Here is a 20,444-nt window from a genome sequence, read left to right as displayed (position 1 = left end):
CAGCTAAGCAAATTTAAAACAAAGTCAAGACCGACTTCATAGGAAACATCAATTCAAATAGGAAATAAGATAGTGTTTCTGTGTATATTCTCTATACAAATGGAAACATATGCTAACATTTCAAAGAAATGGAAAGAATGTTGTGGGGAGGAGCTATTCACAATGATACATTAATAACTGGATTCAAGGACTATATGTTTTTCTTGGTCTGAAGGTTATTCCTCACTTAAAAATCCCTAGTGTTTTCAACTTTATAAATCAACTCTACTTCAATAAAATATTTGAAAATGCAAAAAAAAAAAAAATCCATACTCTCTTCAATTCACTCCAACTAATTTTAGAAAATATAAAAATATCTGAGGTCATATCTGGGGGGATATCCCTCCATAGAATAAATAGTTAACCATTCCTACTGTTGCAAGATTCACCAACCTACTCCTATCTCCCCCTTGCTAGTCTCAAAATCTCTCTACTGGTCCTTATGACAATAATTGTTGTTTCCTTATAAATGTTTGAGTTGATGTAACTAAAGTCGCTTTGCCAACTACAAATTTATTTGCACTTTAGAAAGGATAAAAATTTTAAACACAAATTGTATGTGCATTTGTTTGCCCAACATGCACTCAGTGCCTCTATGTGCCAAGGGCTAGGCCTAAGGCTGGGACCAGATGCGTGTCCTGCCCCATGGGGAGGGCAAGTACACAGAAGCTGTGATAACACTTTGACTACTGTTGTAGGGATTTTTTTTTTTTTTTGGTCTTTTTAGGACTGTACTGGAGGCACATGGAGGTTCCCAGGCTGGGGGAACTAGTCTTACTCCCATTATTTGATGAAAAAGGCAAAGCAACTTGCTCAGCGACACAGAGCTAGTGAGGGGCATTGCTAGGAGAGGTCTGGGGATAGTCTAAATCAGGAGCCAGGGCTACACTGCTTCAGATGAGGGTATACATTTAGATGGCCAACTAAAATCAACATGTTTCCTATAGCAATTCCATGAATGGTACAGTCCATAGTATAACTTGCAGTTACTCCTGAATCTTTACTGATACACACCCCAGTAAGTAAGGCTTCGACTAAAAACGTTTATTATCTCACACACAGTTGGAACTCACAAATAATAGTCTGTATCACTGTGATCGCAAGACGAGATGTGATTGGGAAGGAGAAACACATTAAAGAAGATGCTGGACAGCCTTCGCCAAAAACTTAATTCACGTCCCCCTTCCTGGCAGCCCTGCTGGATCTGGGAAAGAAATAGGTTTGAAGTGAAGCATCTCTGTTGCCTATCTGAAGGGTTCCAGAGCTGGAGAGAAAGGGGTGATCTGTCAGAGCTGGTAGTGACATGAAAAATGAAGCCTCAAGTACATGCAATGGCCAAATCTATAAAATACAAAATCAAAGAGACATGCCAAAACCACTGAGTAAATGGTGGATATCCACTACTATAATGAGGAAAGTGTGAATAAGACAAAGAACTATTATTTCTTCCAAACCAATCAGTATTATCAAACAGACAAAATTTTCATCTATGGTCTACCAAGAAAATGGCTCCAGGGCAACGCTCATCATGGCCCAGCCTGATGCAATGAAAAGAACCCAAGGTTTAGCCTGAAGACTAAGTTTGAGCCCCAGCTCAGCCACTTGTTAGCTCTGCAATTCCTTTTACTGTTAGTACAAGATATTTAGCATCCCTCCTTAACAGTTAAGAACAAATTTTTACATGTATTTCCTTACTCAACAGCTTTCCCTATATTCCTTTAAGGTATTCATCCCCATTTTACAGATGAAGTGACTGAGGCTTGCAGAGGTCACACACTTCAGACAGAATAACAAGTCTACCCTGTGACTCAACCCCAGATATCTTTCCACTGCACCACATGACAGTGGGTGGTAATGGATTATTAACCAGACAAACTGACACCTGCTGGCTCAAAGCAGCAGAGAAAAATGGACTGAGTGTAATGGTGGCGCCAGGCAGCCTGGGCATGAAGCATGTCTTTGCCACATTTCAAGTGTGAGATGTCTACCATGTTCCATTACCTCTGAGACTTGTTTCCTGATCTGCAAAGAGGAGGAGTAGTAATATCTGGTTTACTAGGCTGTAAATGATACAAGTAAAAGATGCTGAGACACAAAGCAAGTAACCAAAAAGGGGTTACTATTATGACTACATATTTTCTTAAATTTCTTTTTAGAGCTGCGCTTGCAGCATATGAAAGTTCCTGGGCTAGGGGTCAAATCGGAGCTGTAGCTGCCAATCACAGCCACAGCGACAAGGGATCTCAGCTGCATCTGTGACCTACCACATAGCTTGTGATAATGCAGGATCCTTAACCCACTGAGTGAGGCCAGGGATCAAACCCACATTCTCATGGACACTATCTCAGGTTCTTAACCTGTTGAGCCACAACAAGGATACCTGATTATGGATAATATAAAAATTAGATAATGAGTCAGACTTCCTGAATAACACTCTTTGATGCAGCCTGCTAAGTAAGATTTGCAGCAACCTTGGTATAAGAGGGTAGATTTGAAACCCTGCTCTTCAAATCCACAGCCAGGCAGCAGATGTCAGGAGACCTCACAGTAAGGGGTATGAGGTGACTGGGCTTCTCAAAGCTGGGCAAGAGGGACAGAGAGCCTCAAAGGATGCTGGTGCTGGGATAAACAAGAAATGGGGGGACCAAGAGAAATAGAAGAGTTCCACTGCTATAATAAAAGGCTCCTGAAATACCTCAAAGACAAGAAGAGAGCTTGGGAACCCACAAGACACTTGAAGGTGCCAAGGCAGAAAGCAGAGATGAGGCACAAGCCAAATACTAGAAGTGATCTGATTTCCCACACTGTTTAATCTTTAATCTTTACTCCTGCAAATTTTAGGAATTCCAAATCCAAGATGTCTCTTGGGATGGATAGCTCAGAAATCTTCACTCCTATGGCGACAACTATCTCCTTACCCTCTATGAAAATTCTCATGTTCAACTGGTTACCAAATTCTACTGATGCACCTTCCAAAGATCTCTCGTGTCTTCTTTATTCCTTAAAAAGTATTTATTTGGCACATATTGATACCAAGACTGCAAATTGGTGTTGGATCCATTAAAGGCAAAATACCCTACCCTCCCGGAAAATAACCGCTTAAGAATACTTCAAGCAAAAAAGTAAAAAAAAGAAAAAAAGAAAAAGAAAAAAAAAAAGAAAAACTACACCAAATGTCATGCTTTCAATTGACATCACATTAAAAAAAGAAAAGAAAAAAAAAAAAAAAAGAAAAAAGGCTAGAACAGCAAGAGCTGAGGCAGGCTTAAAGTGATAAAATTCATTTCTGATGGTGGTGGAAATAAATGTTCACCAAGATCCTGTCTCCACAGGGGTCAACTGTCAAAGGCTGCCGTATGCCTCTGGCCTCAATGCCAAGGTCTGGTCTGAGGACACAGAAATGGTAGAGAATTATGTGGGGGGTTTTCTCCCCAAGTAAACAGACAACTGAGTTTACCATCTCCAGGTGGTGGAGGGGGCATGACATGACGCCATGAGCCATGAGGGGGCCTTAGCCCCTAGGCTCTTCCCTCTGCTCTGAATCCAGCCCACTAATGGTAATCTGGCAACACTCAGGGACAGTGTTCTAGAGAAATAATCACCCCACTAGTCTATAGGCAGAAATCTCCTTACAAAATCATGACCTGGGGTTTAACTCACATTCACCTGTGAGTCTGGTTGGCCAGTCAGTCTACCTGAGGCTGCTCAACTCCAGCCAAACCAAGTCAAAACTCAGGACCAGCAAGTAATCTATGACACAGGAGGCAAGAATTTACAATGAAGAAATGAGGGTCTCTTCAAAAAGTGGTGCTGGGAAAACTGGGCAGCTATATGTAAAAGATTAGATTAGAACATTCATTAACATCATGTACAAAATAAACTCAAAATGGATTAAAGCCCTAAATTTAACATCAGATACTATAAAGCTCCTGAAAGGAAACACAGGCAGAACATCTTTGATATAAATTGGAGCATTATTTTTTTGGATCCATCTCCTAAAGCAAAGGAAACAAGAGCAAAAATAAATAAGTGGGACATAATTAAACTTAAAAGCTTTTCTACAGTGAAAGAAACAATTGACTAAATGAAAGAACCTACTGAATGAGAGAAAATATTTGCAAATGATATGACCCATAAGGGGTTAACAGCCAACATATATAAACAGCTCCTACAACTCAATGTCAAAAAAACCCCAAACAACCTGATGAAAAAATGGGCAGCAGAAGAAATGAACAGACATTTTTTCCAAAGAGAAAATGCAGGTGGCCAACAGGTACATGAAAAGATGCTCAAAACTGCTAATCATCAGGGAAATGCACATCAAAATCATGATCAGCTATCACCTCACAACTTCAGAATGGCCACTGTCAAAAAGAACACAAGTAACTAATGTTGGTGAGGATGTGGAGAAAAAGGAACTCTTGTACACTTTTGGCAGGAATGTAAATTGGTGCAGCCACTGTGGAAAACAGTACAGAGGTTTTTCAAGAACTAAAAATAGAATTACCATGTGACCCAGCAATATTCCACTCCTGGGTATGTATCTGACCAAAACAAAACAAAACAAAAACACTAATTTGAAGAGATATACATATGCCAATATTCAAAGCGGCATCATCTACACTGGCCAAGATATGGATGCAAACCTAAGTGTCTATCAACAGGTGAATGGATAATGAAGATGTGATTTATATACTCAGCCATAGAAAAGAAACAACACAGGGAATAGAGCCAATGTTGCATAATAACTATAAAGGGAGTATAATCATTATATTGCGTACATGTAACATATAATAATACTGTACATCAACTATACTTCAGTTAAAAAAAAAAAAAAAAAGCTCAGAGCCAAGGCTTGGATGAAGGTCTGTACTTGAGAAAGCAGACTGTCTTCCTTGATTTCTTTCTTTTTAAATTCAATTTGCTACACTGCTTTCTATCTGGAAATAGCTGCCTGTCCTTCTTGTCACTGTTATCTACTTCTTTAGAAAATATGAGTAAGACTGGAAGGCAACTGATAATATTGCTTCCATGTGCTGCATTATCCCATCTAAGAGTATGCATTTTGTGGAGAGCATTCTGTAAAGTACAGAAATATCAAATCACTATGTTGTGTCCCAGGAACTAACATAGTGCTGTAGGTCAATGAGACTTCAATTTAAAAAAAAAACAGGAGTTCCTGTCGTGGCACAGTGGTTAACGAATCCGACTAGGAAACATGAGGTTGCGGGTTCAGTCCGTGCCCTTGCTCAGTGGGTTAACGATCTGGTGTTGCCGTGAGCTGTGGTGTAGGTTGCAGACTCGGCTTGGATCCCGAGTTGCTGTGGCTCTGGCATAGGCCGGTGGCTACAGCTCCGACTCGACCCCTAGACTGGGAACCTCCATATGCCGAGGGAGTGGCCCAAGAAATAGCAAAAAAAAAAAAAAAAAACCACAAAAATTTTTGATCACATTAATATAATTTTCTTTTAAAATACTTCTTTGCTACAAATGTATTTGATTTTCATTTCAGTTTCTTCTACATCATGATTTAAAATGCATGAAATGTTAAACTCTCTAAAGCTAAATGGCTTTAAACAAAAAATATTTATATACAGATATAATTTAATGAAATGTTTGATAAATCAGATATAAAAACAAAACAAACTTAGGAGTTCCTGTTGTGGCTCAGCAGGTTAAGAACCTAACTAATGTCCGTGAGGATGTGGGTTTGGTCTCTGGCCTTGCTCAGTGGGTTAAGGATCCGGTGTCGGTGTGAGCCGAGGTGTAGGTCACAGATGTGGCCCAGATCCCACATTACTGTGGCTTTGGCGTAGGCTGGCAGCTGCAGCTCTGATTCGACCCCTAGCCTGGGAACTACCATATGCTGCAGGTGCAGCCCTAAAAAACACCCAACCAAAACAAATCTAATGATTTATTTTAAAATAAATTCAAAAATAAAGCGTATGCATTTCATCATGTAGATAAAGGTCACATACCAGAGAAGTCAGGTGAAGGTCTAAATGAACACCAGCGGGATGAGGTCATCATTAATTTTTTATTTCCGGATTAATAAATGACACGAAAAATTCCTAGTCTCTCTAGCTATGGCAGAAGCCCTCAGCACAAGAAGCAGCCTTCTCTTCTAGCCCCCAGGAAAATCAGTTTTGTTTGTTTTCTGTTCACATGTGCTTTGGGCAGGCAGCATTGGACTCGCCCGAGCTGAACAATCACCCAGCTCTCCCACGTCAGTAGCTGCAAACATGGGCCCCTCTACCCAGAACAGCGTTTCCCTGCCTTCCATTCCCTCGAGTGGTATTGGGAAGAAAGAGTTCCCAAACCCTCAAGCCAGAGAGACCTCAGAAGTCACATGGGCAATCAGGTGGCTCACAAATGAAGAAAGTGAAGTCCAGACAAGTGTCCCGTTTGCTGGCCAGCATCACAGGGCTGGTGAGAAGGAAGCATGGCAGGCCAGAGATAGCAAACCTCCTTTCTCAAAACAGACAAACCACAGCTCTCAGGTAGTAAAGAATTAACACAAAGAGAGGTTGGGCTTTTGTCTCTGACATTGGGAGGTAATCTTTAGGGTCCTGGAATATTTTGCCTGATAGGAGAGTCTCTGTTTGTCTGGGGCCTTTGGGAATAGGACAGTGATATATGATAAGAGCTTTGGAAAGCAGCATCTAAGTTCTGACTCCTGGAGGAAATGGAGACTGTAGATATTAGCCTGAATCTTCAAAAGGAGCTAGAGACCACAGTTCAGACATGCAGGCAGGATGTGATTGAGACCAATTAAAACTCTGGACACCAGGAGTTCCCTGGTGGCTCAGTGGGTTAAGGATCTGGCATCACTGCTGTGGCTCAGATTGCTGTTGTGGCAGAGATTCAATCCCTTTCCTGGCCTAGGAACTTCCACAGGTGCATAAAAAAAAGAAGCAGCAGCAGCAAGCAAACAAAGGCTCAGGTGAACTAATAATAGCATTGCCAGCTCACACTCACTCCCACACCATAAACAGAAGGAGATAACACCGTCCATGACTTCACAGGGAGAAGATACACGAAAGCTTCACATCTGAAACCCTCCCAGACCTTGCCTTTGTGCCTCTACTTTTTCTTAGTTTTGCTTTGTATCCTTTTGTTCTAACAGAACTGTAACTACAAGTACACGCTTTCAGGAGTTTTGTGAGCCGTTCCAATAAATGAGTGAAACTGAGGGGGTGGTAGGAACCTCTGAGCTGGGGTGTGAAGTGAGGGCAGTCTTGTGAAGCACTGTGCCCACATGTGTGATGTCTGGCCTAACTCTGGGTGGTGAGTGTCAGAAGTCAAAGCAGCTCCCTATTCTGCCACCTCCTATTTTAAAGCACAGATGTTGCAATAGAAATCCTTTGCCACCTGAACAGCTAGAAAGGAGGATTCTAGAAGTGGGCACATGTCCCACTTTGGGGCGTGTGTATCCTGTGGGGACAGATTGAGGGGAAATGAGGGAGGAAGAGAAGGTGGCTGGGAATGACCAAAGCAGCTTCCAGATTGGCAAAGCTCATGCAAAGACCATTCCCTCCCTTTTCATCTCACTAGGGGCCCGGAAAGAGAAAGGATAGAAAATATATTAGAAAACACATTCTATACTCTCTCATTTGATTGAAGTCAAGAAAATGCTTCCCACCTCTCTATTGGCTAGCGACCTCCACTTAGGGTCAGACTGAAGCATTTCCAATTACACAGCCAAACTCATCAACGCCCTAGTGTTTCTTCCAAAGGTTTTAACCTGCATCGAATTAAGTATTGAGATCTAACTTCCAATTTCCAGAAAATTGAAGGAATTAGAGTAATGAGACAGGGAGGAAGCATCCAGACCAATGTAAAAGGTATCTATAGGAAAACCAGGTTGGTCTCTTGCCAAGTCAGTGGGGAAAATAAATGGGAAGGGGGTGATCATAGAATTAAAAAAAAAAAAAAAAAAGGCATAACCAAGTGCAGCCAGTGTTCACTGATTTGCATAAACTGGCAAGAAAGGACATGTTTGCAACAATTAGAGAAATGTGAGAGTATACTCCTTATTTTTAAATGATATTAAATTATTATTAACAATTTGCTTGTGACAATGGTCTGGGGGCTAAGTAAGAATATGTTTTTATTTTCTAGAGTTGCATATGGAAATATTTAGAGGTAAATTGCCATAGGTAAACATCTTGAAATGTTTCAGTGACCTTCTTTATAGTTTATAATTTGGAGCCATGCAAAGAGTTGAAATAATTATAAAAACAAAATGAAAATTTAAACCCTAAAAACCAAAATGAAATAAATGAATCTAACTGTAGGTAAAAGTGGCATATTAACAACACGGAAGAGAATTATTATTATTATTATTATTATTATTATTTGTCTTTTTGCCTTTTCTAGGGCCGCTCCCGAGGCATATGGAGGTTTCCAGACTAGGGGTCCAACTGGAGCTACAGCTGCCAGCCTCCCCCACAGCCACAGCAATGTCAGATCCAAGCTGCGTCTACAACCTACACCACAGCTCACAGCAATGCTGGATCCTTAACCCACTGATTGAGGCCAGGGATGGAACCCGCAACCTCATGGCTCCAAGTGGGATTCATTTCCGCTGCACCACGAGGGGAACTCCCCCAACAACAAAAGTTTTAAAGTGAATTCAGTATTGCTATAAATAATGGAGGTGCTGTTATCTTAACACATTAACAAAATTACATATTTGCTTTATCCCGTTACATATAACATATATTATTATGCATATACACAGAACAGAGCAAATAACTGAATTAATGTCATTAGGAACCAAAGTTTTCAGCCTAAGGGAAATGGGATACTAATGTAAAAACTAAAGATGTAAAAAGCCCATAATCTTAAAAATGAGCTGGACATTATCAGTATGAACTTATGTTTCATTTTTTTCTCAGAAAGTTCATATGCCTTGCCTTTGTCCTTTGTAGACACAGGAAGCATTGTTAACACACAGTAGTGAACACTCTTGGTGACTAATTGATGGTCTCTAAATATTGTTTCACATTAAAAGGAACCAGGGCTTTTTGAAGACCTAGCCGATTCCAGAGCTTGGCAGAAAATGTACAAGATGAGGCTGGGAGTTCCCGTCGTGGCCTAGTGGTTAACGAATCCGACTAGGAACCATGAGGTTGAGGGTTCGGTCCCTGCCCTTGCTCAGTGGGTTAAGGATCCGGCGTTGCCGTGAGCTGTGGTGTAGGTCGCAGACGTGGCTCGGATCCTGCGTTGCTGTGGCTCTGGTGTAGGCTGGTGGCTGCAGCTCCGATTCAACCCCTAGCCTGGGAACCTCCATATGCCGCGGGAGCGGCCCAAGAAATAGCAAAAAGACAAAACAAACAAACAAACAAACAAGAAAAAAACCAAGATGAGGCTGGACCATCTTAAACAAGGAAACTATCAAAGACTAACAGAGGTGTGTCAAAGGGACAAAGGACCCGATCAGTACAAAAGTCTCTCACTGGCCAAATGTGAGCCTAAAAGAAAAACTGCAATGTAGTTGAACAGGTAAAAGTATTTAAAATCCACTAATGCAGAATGATGTTGAAAAACATCTTACTTTGGGAAACTGCAGGGGCATCAACTCATTGCTTTGACAACTAGTAAAAAGGAGTTCCCGCTGTGGCTCGATGGGTTAAGGACCCCAGGTAGTCTATGTGAGGATGCAAGTTCGATCCCTGGCCTTGCTCAGTGGGTTACAGATCTGGCACTGCCACAAGCTGTGGCCTAGGCAGCAGATGTGGCTCAGATTCAGTGTTGCTGTAGGCTGTAACTGCAGTTCCAATTTGATTCCTTGCCTAGGAACTTCCATATGTTGCAGGTACAGCCATTAAAAAAAAAGAAAAAGAAAATGAGTAAATAAAGACAAAAAATCAAGCTTCTTATCCACTTTCCCATATAGCTTGTACTTTAAAGTAAACAAATGAAAGAATTCCAATTAATAAACCAATATAGAAGGAATAATCGAATTAGAAAATAAATATTTTTCATCCATCAATTAAATGATAATCATGAAACAAGAATTTATAATGGATGGACCCGCTGGTATTCTGAACATCACACAAAGACAGACCACCGGGTATTAAGTGCACAGAATCAACGATGGGGCATTTTTGCCAAAAAATTGAATCCAGACCTGATAAAGCTTTTAGATCTAGCTGCAATTTGTAGGAAGACAGGACAGCGCAATGACATGGTATACAATTAGCTAATCACAGACTGCAGAAAATTCTACAGGACAAACCTTTTAAATGCCAAGAAAACAAGAATAAGAGAACTGTCAACAATTAAGAGACTTGCGAGACACACAACCAAGTACAAAGTGTGAGCTTTGTTTAGAAGCTAAATAAAAACAAATGAACTATAAAAAGGAATTTATGACTCAGTCATAGAATTGGAATACTGATAACATTAGATGAGGTTGAAAGAATTATTCATTTTTCCAGATGTGATAAGAATGGTCTTTTAGAGGTACATGCCAAATGAAATGACCTTTTTTTTTCCCCCTGTCTTTTTAGGGCTGCAACATGGCATATGGAGGTTCCCAGGCTAGGGGTCAAAATGGAGCTACAGCTGCTGGCCTACGCCATAGCCACAGCAATGCCAGATCCGAAACTCATCTGTAACTTACACCACAGCTCATGTCAATGTGGGATCCTTAACCCACTGAGCGAGGCCAGGGATCAAACCTGCATCCTCATGGATACCAGTCAGATTTGTTTCCACTGAGCCATGACGGGAACTCCCTGAAATGACTTTCTTTTAATGCCAAATCCAAGCCACATCTGCAACCTACACCACGGCTGGTAGCAATGCTGAATCCTTAACCCATTGAGTGAGGCTGGGGATTGAACCTGAATCCTCATTGACATTGCTGGGTTCTGAACCTGTTGAGCCACAACGGGAACTTGTGAAATGATTTTCTCCCTAGGATGTGCTTGAAATAATCAAGTGGGGGGAGTTCAGCTAATAATACTCTTTCTATTTTACATATTTGTTTGTAACTACACACAATAAAGAAAAAATTAATAACTAAAAAATTAACTAAAAAAGATGAATGCAAATATGACAAAATGTTAACTGTCAAGTTCTAAGTGATGGGAATATGGCTGCTTATATTTTCTGTATGTTTTAAAATGTTCTTCCTTAAAAAAAAAAAAAAAATAGAATCACCATGTGATCCAGCAGTCCCACTCCTGGGCACATATCCAGAGGAAAACCTTCATTTGAGAAGATATATGCATCTCAATATTCATTACAGCACTATTTCAATAGCCAAGACATAGAAACAACACAGATGTCCATCTACAGAGGAATGACACACACACATATACACACACATACAATGGACTATTACTCATAAAAGAGTAAAACAATGCCATTTCAGCAACATGGATGCACCTAGAGATTATCATACTAAGTGAAATAAGGCAGCCAGAGAAAGACAAATACCATATGATATCACTTAGATGTGGAATCTTAAAAAAAAAAAAAAAAGATACAAATGAACTTATATACAAAACAGAAATAGACCCACAGACAGAGAAAACAAACTTATGGTTGCCAAAGGGGAAGATGGGGAGGGATAAATTAGGAGTTTGGGATTAACATATATACTCCACTATACATAAAATAGATAATGATAAGGACCTACTATATAGCACTGGAAGCTATACTCAATATTTTGTGATAACATATAGGGGGAAAGAATCTGAAAAAAAAAAAAAGATATAGATGTTAAGTATAACTGGATCACTTTGCTGTACACCTGAAACTAACGCAACATTGTAAATGAACTATATAGTTCAATTTAAAAGAAAGGAAGAAAGAAAAAGTCCAAAATAGTTAACAAAATTGTAAAAGCATTTAAAGCCAGACTCAGGGCTGGGTTAGGTTGAAAGGATTTTGAGGAGTTCCCACTGTGGTGCAATGGGATCAGTGCCATCTCTGGAGAGCTGGGACATAGGTCCAATTTCTGGCCCTGCACAGTGGGTTAAGGATCTGGCACTGCTGCAGCAGTGGCATAGGTCACAGCTGCGGCTCAGATCTGATCCCTGGCCTGGGAACTCCATTTGCCGTGCACGGAGCAGCCAAAAAAGAAAAAAAAAAAGGATTTCGAAATGTATCTACAGACACCTAAGGCTGGCATTGACCGGTAGCACTCTCAGAAAATTAAAAGCCAATGACGAAAAGCCCCAAAAGTTCCAACTTGAACTACTAAATTATTAAGGAAAAAGAAGGACCTAGAGAAAAAGGTTCTAGCTGGCAAAATAGTGACACAGGCTTATTATACTGATAACATAAAGGATCTCCAATTCAAAGAAAACCACAGTACAATCAAAAGGGATGGGAAGTGTTGTATGATTTTATTTCAGGGACTGTTGATGGGTGATCAGTGAAAGTTCCAGCTAGAACCATGTGCCCTAAAGCCGTGATACCTGAAGTGATAGGGGTATAAAAAGAAAGCTCATGGAAGCTCAAAGCTTTTATGATTTGGAAATATAAAATAAACCAAGGTGAAGCAAACAGCTTGCCTGTTACTCAAATACATTAACTACAGCACGGCCTCATGTCCCCCAGACCAAATCTGACTTGTTCCCATACCTGATGATGACACACTGGTTCTCTCGGTCGATAATCATGTTTCTGTACATATTATCTGCCAGAGCATAGATATGTGGTGGGTTTTCATACTGGGCCTAGAAAAACAAAGGAGAACAAACAAACAAAAACAAAACCATGGTCAGATAGAGCAACACCTTACCATTCTTGCCTTGGAAATGAATCCACCACTGTGTAGCTCCCATTTTAAAGGGTACACAATACAAGAATCATAAACCTGCCAAGGTCATCAGAAGGTACACCTGACACAATGAAGACAGAATATGGGAGGACTTTTCTGCAGGCCTATGTGTGAGTCAGCTTTGAGACATGAACCGGGTCCTGAGATACTCCAGCACCCCACCCTTCCACCCAAGCAAGCCTCTGCTGACCACATTCCACTGCTCAATGTTTCTGAAGACAACGGTGCAACAGGTCTTAAGAGAGGCATACTAAAACCCTGCATCTGACTTACACTAATTCAGGATTTCTACCTAACTTTTTTTCCAAGCAGCAAGTTGGAGATTCTGGGACCCCAGGGGAAATTAAGTGAGACTTTATGAATAAAGAGAAAAACTTTAAAAAGTTTCCATAAGCAGAAGGCAGGAGGTGTGGTTCTCTAAAGGGATAAACAGGTCTGGCCAGTTTGTTCCATCTCCATATGGAAGAACAAAAGATCCTGCCATACCAAGCTACTGGGTTTGTGCCTTAGTCTCATGGGCTACCTTAGCTATGGAAAGTATAAATCCACCAATAAATTCACTGTGTCAGGATGGCTGCAGTCCTGCTTTCTTCCATTTCTTGGCACCACTTCCACCACTCTCTCAAAAAACACTAAAAAGAAAAATACTTCATATGGTGGAAAGCTGGAGAAAGAACACTCCTTAAATTTAAGGCTAGCTAACATAAAAGAGGGAAAAGCAAGCCCAATCCAGAGTGAGAAGACATTTGGACTCCAGCTTCCCTTCTCTGGTCCCCAGGTGTAGAACGGGAATGATACTGTGCATGGTGCATGTCTCACAAGGTAACTGAGATGATGGATGGGGAAGTAATTGGAGCAGGTCGAGTGACATGCAAAGGGAAAGCAGAATTTACTTAATCCAGCTTTGAGCCTTATCATGCCAGACCAGAGACTGCCACTCATGGCTAGCTGTGGAAGATCAGAACTGAGTGACAGGAGGGGTGAAAGGGTCCTTTGACGCCTGCATGCATGTTAAGTGCTGGTGGATCCAGGGCCCACAGTTCTGTATGTGCGAGCAAGTGGCTCACAAGGGAAACTGCCCAGGATCTAGCTTATTGCCAGGACTGATGGGCTGAATAATTCTATATAGGGACAAAAATAATATGTCACCCCTGCCTTCACTTAATGGTCAGAAGGGGATGCATCAATGGGACCATGAGATTAGACTGGCTTCTTCCAGACCAGACTGCTCATTCAGGTATTATCTTTAACACCTCTTGGGAAACAGGGAAATAGAAGATTGTAATAAAGAAAAGAGGATGAAAAATGGGAGGAAACGGAGTGGAGAGAAAGCTGTGGGTAGTGGAGGGGGAAGAGAGGGCAAGTCATTGCCTGATATGGCTTCAAAGCCACTTCCCTAGTTATACTTGAGCTTTGCATGTCACTCTTTATTTTTCAAATTGGTTTCCCATCTCTGGGCTCATCGTATATCTTGGCAACCGATGAGAATTATAGGGTTGACGTTTCCTCCATCTGATTCTTCCCTTGCTTGAGAGCCCTGAAAGTCCCTCAGACAGACATTAACTCCTAGCTCAAATACGCCATAGATTTGCGTACTTTATCTCTCTGAGCCCCAGTTCCCTCAGCTGTGAAATGGGGATGGAGAGAAGTACACAGTCAGCGTCCAGGGTTGCTTTATTATTGGTGCAAGTGTAACATAGCACCTGGCACTAAGTAAATGCCAACTTCACAACATTGCGTTACCATGAGCTATTCAAAATAAGTATATATGTATTTTAAATTTAGGGTATTCCTTTAACAAGAACCCTTCAAACGATGAAGGGTCTAAAACGGATGTGTAGCCATGCTTTTCAGAGAACTGCAAAGGAAGAAGACGAATGCACAGCACTTCCAGCCACCCCGCCTCGGCTGTCATTGAGGACGCCAAGCCAGCTCCGTGCCTGCTGCCCCAGGGCCCTGCTGATCAGGACGCCAGGGCAGGGCCCAGCCTCTGCTGACAGTGTTTCCCTTGTGCTGGGCTCCCATAAAGGCAGCATTATCAAAGGTCTTTCGCGTGGCAGCCTCCTTCGGCTCCAGCTACCAGCACCATTCATCTGGCAACAATGGGGTGGGCTCTTGCTCTGGGTAAATTGCCTTCCACTTCAACTGATGAATTTGTGTGGGCTCCCTTTTGTTTGTTTTCCAGGGGTCAGGATTAATGAAGGCTCTTGTGCTTCTGCTGTGAAGGAAAGAGGGAAAGGAAAAAGATGCAGAGATGGGGAGACCTGAGGAAGTGAGGAGCCACAGCCATGAAATAGATGAAATAGGATTACAGATTCTATTTTTATCACACAGCTGAAATGGCTGTGGAGCTGAGTCTGAATAGAGATCAGGGTCACTTTAATACACGAAGTGATTTAAAACAATCACTTTTCATGTGCCAGTCTTAGCCACAGCTTAAGTGATTTGGAAAGAATCGTTTCCGTGGCCCTATTTGATTTTTCACCAATTACTGACTGTTTCAGTCCTTAGATTTTTGCGAAAAGTGGAAGAAAGAAAATGCCTGAAGCTGTTAAGTCCATGTAGCTGATTTGGTATGTAATGTTCCAATACTAATAGTCCTATGCTTTTCTGAGCTGTACTCGAAAGAGTAGCACATCATTAAAAATCAAACAATATCACCTACTTGAGCTTCCTCAATAAATAATTCATAAGAAAATGCAAATGTATTGCCAACTTCAAGAAAAACTACCCATGCCTCATAAAAGCCCCCAAAGACTACAGTAAATTATGTGGTGTGTAACTTACCGCTCCTTGGTACATCTCAATTTCCTTTTCCCCAAAATATGGCATCTGCTTGAAAGGGTTGACTGAGATTAATACGGATCCTATATATGTCTGAATTTAAATCCAGTTAAGGTCTATCGTTAATCTTCACAGCTACACATTTTTTCAAATTAAATAACCAGATGTTATCAAGAATTCATAATGAGGGAGATCTCTTGTGGTGCAGTGGGTTAATGATCCAGCCTTGTCACTGCAGTGGCTGGGGTTGCTGTTGTAGCACAGTTTCGATCCCTGGCCCAGGAACTTCCGCATGCGGCAGTAGTGCCCCCCCCAAAAAAAAACTGTCTCCGGGAAAAGCTCAGGTGCTTGTCTTCCAAAATATTACAAATAAAAACAAAAGCAACTACCAACTAGTTCATGTTTTCTTTTTCTTCAGGAAGAGTAATGAACTTAATTACCAAGGTGCTACTAAAAGAAATCATTATTTTACATGAATTGAAGCACAGTCTTTCAAGACTGGTGACATGCACAGCTAGGAAAAAACAAAACAAGTGATCAAGGAGTGAAAAGAATGTTCTAATTCCTCTTTTTAAATGATATTTTCCCCTTGGAACTTTCCTATCTCTTTGGTTTATTAAAAACATATTTACTTGTTTAACAAATAGAAGGATTTAAGCTGAACTGAAGAGTCCTCTTCTTTAGAAGCTATGGAGAACTGAATTGTATCCATAAGTCATATTCAGAACAGAAAATTACAAACCCAAATAGATCAGGTTTAAGGGAAGAAGGTTATTTCTGTTTAAGGAACCCAGGAAGGCCCCTCAAAAGAGAACAGGTTACATATGCCCAAATAAATGAAGTGTTATTATAACATACAAAATACTTTCATTTATCATTCAACAGTCAACTAGTTTGAATTGATTACCTACAATATACCAGGCATTGCTCCAGAGGCTGGGGATAAACCACAGTGGACAAAACAGAATGACAAAAACTCCCTGCTCTTGTGGAGTTAAAAAAAGAAAAAAAAAAAAAAAAGCAAACAACAACAAACAAAAAAACATATATGTACTCGAAATTATTTCTTTTAATCAACAATTTCAAAATACTTAGAAACTTTGCAGTTAAGGATGTAAAACCTATGAGATTTCCTTCCCAAAAGGCAAACATACATTTATACATTAGGACCTGAGTGTCAAATGGAGCAGCACAGGCAATCCAGTCAGATTGCTTATTAGCTCACCACACCAGGTTCCTCTCTAATCTTGGGCAAGTCACATCTCTAAGCTGTAGTTATTGGATGATGGAATAAATAGGACCTACCTGCAAGGCTTCTTTTGAGAATTAAATGAAACAGTATAAAATGCCCAGCACAACGTTTGGTATGTAGTAGAGGCAATTTCCTCAATTCATATACTTTAGGCTGCACGTTTTGTCATGTTAACTTCTCTTGCGATGCAGTGTTTGTATTCCTATTGAACACAAATGAGCCAAGTATGGAGTGCATCATATAATATTTTAAAATTAATATTTAAACATGACAGTGAGAACGGGAAATGCTTAGCTACAATGTTGCTTGCTTTTTCATTGAACAGAAAGATCTTCTGACTTGAAAGGATTGGACATGAAATGGTAGTAGAGAAGATGGGGTCCATTTTCATAGCACACCAAGATGCACCCAGCACTGGTCTGGGGCCAGTTCATGAAACTAAGAAAATGCTGATAATGCAGTGAATCATAATTGAAAATCACTAAAGAGCACAGAAGAAATGCTAAGAGCAAATGTGTTTCCAAGTGCCAATGTCAGATGAGACCAACAACAGATAAGTGGCCAACTTATTTGAAGTGAAATTTAGAACAGATAAATTTATTGTTAGAACTATTAAGCAAGTAAGAAGTATCCATGATATTATAGCCAAGACTCAGTAAGTGTTGATGATAAAAACAAACACTGATAAAACACACATATGTATACACAGCACTAATCTAAACTCCTAAAGATAACCCCATTACTATTTTAATCCTATTTTACTAGGAGAAAACTGAGGCATCGAAAAATTTTAAAACTTGCTCAAGTTGCAAGCTAGTAAGTGGCAGAACTATGATTCAAAGCCAGGCATGCTTCATCTAGAGTCCACACTTGAAAGTTACAATGTTTTCCTACAATTAGCATATGTTGTTATTATTCTTACTATTGGTAATTATTTGCCACTTTTGGCAAATAAAATACAGAATACCCAGTTAAATTTGAGTTTCAAACAATGAATAATTTTTTTTAGTATATACATGTCCCAAATAAGTATGCCCCAGCAATACTTGGGACATACTTATAGAAAAAAAAAAAAAAAAGTTCTTTGTTATTTATCTAAAATGCAAATCTAACCAGGTATTCTGAATTTTATCTACAGCTGCCAGCCTACACCACAGCAACTCAGGATCCAAGCTGTGTATGTATGCGACCTAAACCACAGCTAATGGCAATGCTGGATCCTTAACCCACTGGTGGGGGCCAGGGATTGAACCCGCATCCTCATGGATACTAGTTGGGTTTATTAATCACTGAGCCACGACAGGAACTCCTGGAGGGGTTTCTATTAAAGCGCTCTATGCTCTGTTGTAACTTAGATTCTGTAACTCTCTGAGTACTCAAAACTCTATCTCCCTTAGTTGATTTTAAAGTATTCTTTCCATATGGAAGGGACTCAATCAATACTGAATGAATGAGGTTTGCACTCATTATGGTTCTCATCCTACACAAATAGAGTAGTTCTAACAGTAAGCTCAGTATTTAAGAAATACAGCACTGCTATGGCCATCCATATTTCAAAAGAGGAAGATGTCCTTAACTACCCCCAAGTAAAAACAATCTTGGATGAATATGATCTTTCCATGGAGGATGGTGCTTCTGTCTCCATTGTAAAGGGAATGCTGTGACTGCCACCTATCCTAGACAAATTGATCATTGAATTCAGAGAATTAAGAGCTGCCAGAGGACAGGAGCCAAAGGCATCACCTGCCCACCTTGGTTCCCCAATAAATAAATTTGGATTGGCTTATACGAGAGCTCCCATAGGAACAACATTTTTTTTTTTTTTAACTGCTAATAACCTGCTGTGTGAAGACACATCTTGTCAAACCTTGATTTTCACTTAGTAGTCTACATAAATTCTGGTAAGAAGACACTCAAAGAAAAAACCTCTTCGGGTTTTTCTTTGGCCAATCTTGAATCAAAGGACTCAGATAAGAAGAGGGAAACTGGAGTTCCCATCGTGGCGCAGTGGTTAACGAATCCGACTAGGAACCATGAGGTTGCGGGTTCGATTCCTGCCCTTGCTCAGTGGGTTAACGATCCGGCGTTGCCGTGAGCTGTGGTGTAGGTTGCAGACGCGGCTCGGATCCTGCGTTGCTGTGGCTCTGGCGTAGGCCAGTGGCTACAGCTCCGATTCGACCCCTAGCCTGGGAACCTCCATATGCCGCGGGAGTGGCCCAAAGAAATAGCAAAAAAAAAAAAGAAGAGGGAAACTACAGCCATCCCCTAAAGAGTAGAGGGTCTCAAGGGCAATATTATTTGGCAAAACCCTGAAAAATATAAAGTTTGGTTTGAAATGGATGATGTAGTTGGGGTCTATGCTAAGTAGTTACAAATGTACCTGAATCAGAATTGACACAAGAGAATCTGGTTTAGAATTGAAAGGAAACAAACATTTTTCTCACTTGCCTGAGTCATTTCCCTGAGAGCACAGATCATCTACTGGGTGGGGCCCCTTCTTCAGATAACTCAAATACTCACTCCCACTCTCTGCTGCATAATGCAGGTGTGCCTCTGGAAAAAGCTATTCCGTCATTGACTCTACCCACATAACCTTTGGCTAGGAAGGTGTGGCCAAAGGTTAATTTTCAAACTGTATGGAGATACACAGACTTTAAAAAAACAAAGCAAAACAAAAAACAGTCCCTGCTGTGGCACAAGGGGATCTGCAGCCTCTTGGGAGCCCGGGGACACAGGTTTGATTACCAGCCTGTACAGTGGGTTAAGGATCTGGCATTCCTACAGCTTTGGTTGGGGAACTCCAAATACTGCAGGGTGGCCAGAAAATAAATAAATAAAATAAACGAAACGCATTCTTATTGAACAGACTACATGAGACATAAGAGACCCTACTGAACTTTAATTGACTGGTTCCAAATGTTTGTCCATGATTCATGAGCTATCGACGATCTGCAGCAAGAAGGACAAAAACAGAAAGAGTGCCCTGAATTTTTTTTTATGAGGTCCAGTTGATTCAATATAAAGGACCCTGCTTTCCTCTTAGATTATTTCCTTTCTACTTTGTGGGTGTTCAGGTAGTCTTTCTTTTATAAAATGTGATGGTAGTGCAGCTTTTGTAAATTTGTTTTTAATGGTCTTCTTAGGTAGACTTTAACTTTTTAAAAAACATTTTAATACCCAGTGAATTCCCCCAAACTGCCCATACTCATCTACCCGACCTCCCTATATTTATCACTGAGATGCGGCAGGGAGGGGAGGTGACTCTGGTGAAGTCACATAGGTGGAGCTGATGGAGCTGGAACTTGAGCCCCAGGCTCCAGCTGCCAGACCCACAGTCATCTCACTGCAGTGATGGTCCCCACCCCCAACCTCCCATCACAGACTGACCACCAAGGGCCAAACTTCACTGGGAACAACAGTGCTGCCTTAAGCTCCAGTTGGTCTGGCACAAGTGCCTCAGCTCCTAATTCAAGGGCTGAAAATGCTGAGCATGCTTGAGTGTGGTCTTCGAGTGAAGATAAGATTGGAGAAAGTTGGACCAAATGAGCATGGAGTGCTTTGCCCAGG

At 40.8% G+C, this 20,444-nt stretch overlaps 1 protein-coding gene across 8 annotated transcripts in view; it reads right to left on the bottom strand.

Annotated features, from left to right (window-relative positions):
- MYO1E (myosin IE) overlaps window positions 1-20,444 on the bottom strand; it is a 224,024-nt gene that overhangs the window by 103,083 nt on the left and 100,497 nt on the right. For all 8 annotated transcript variants that reach the window (XR_014810374.1, XR_014810375.1, XR_014810376.1 and 5 more), the window contains exons 3-4: window positions 15,629-15,718; window positions 12,643-12,737 (exon numbers count right to left, since the gene is read on the bottom strand). Coding sequence is in view for 2 of the 8 variants with exons in the window: in XM_021073512.2 (XP_020929171.1) it covers window positions 12,643-12,737; window positions 15,629-15,718 (185 nt within the window). In the remaining 6 variants the exon portion in view is untranslated. The remainder of the gene's footprint in view (window positions 1-12,642; window positions 12,738-15,628; window positions 15,719-20,444) is intronic.

The sequence above is a fragment of the Sus scrofa genome, chromosome 1 (assembly GCF_054392235.1).
Source record: "Sus scrofa isolate SSC_HxYL_T2T_F1_AM1 chromosome 1, Sscrofa_HxYL_maternal_Yorkshire_Landrace_v2.0, whole genome shotgun sequence".
In the NCBI taxonomy this organism is placed as follows: domain Eukaryota; kingdom Metazoa; phylum Chordata; class Mammalia; order Artiodactyla; family Suidae; genus Sus; species Sus scrofa.
This window is presented reverse-complemented; position numbering and strand designations above follow the sequence as displayed.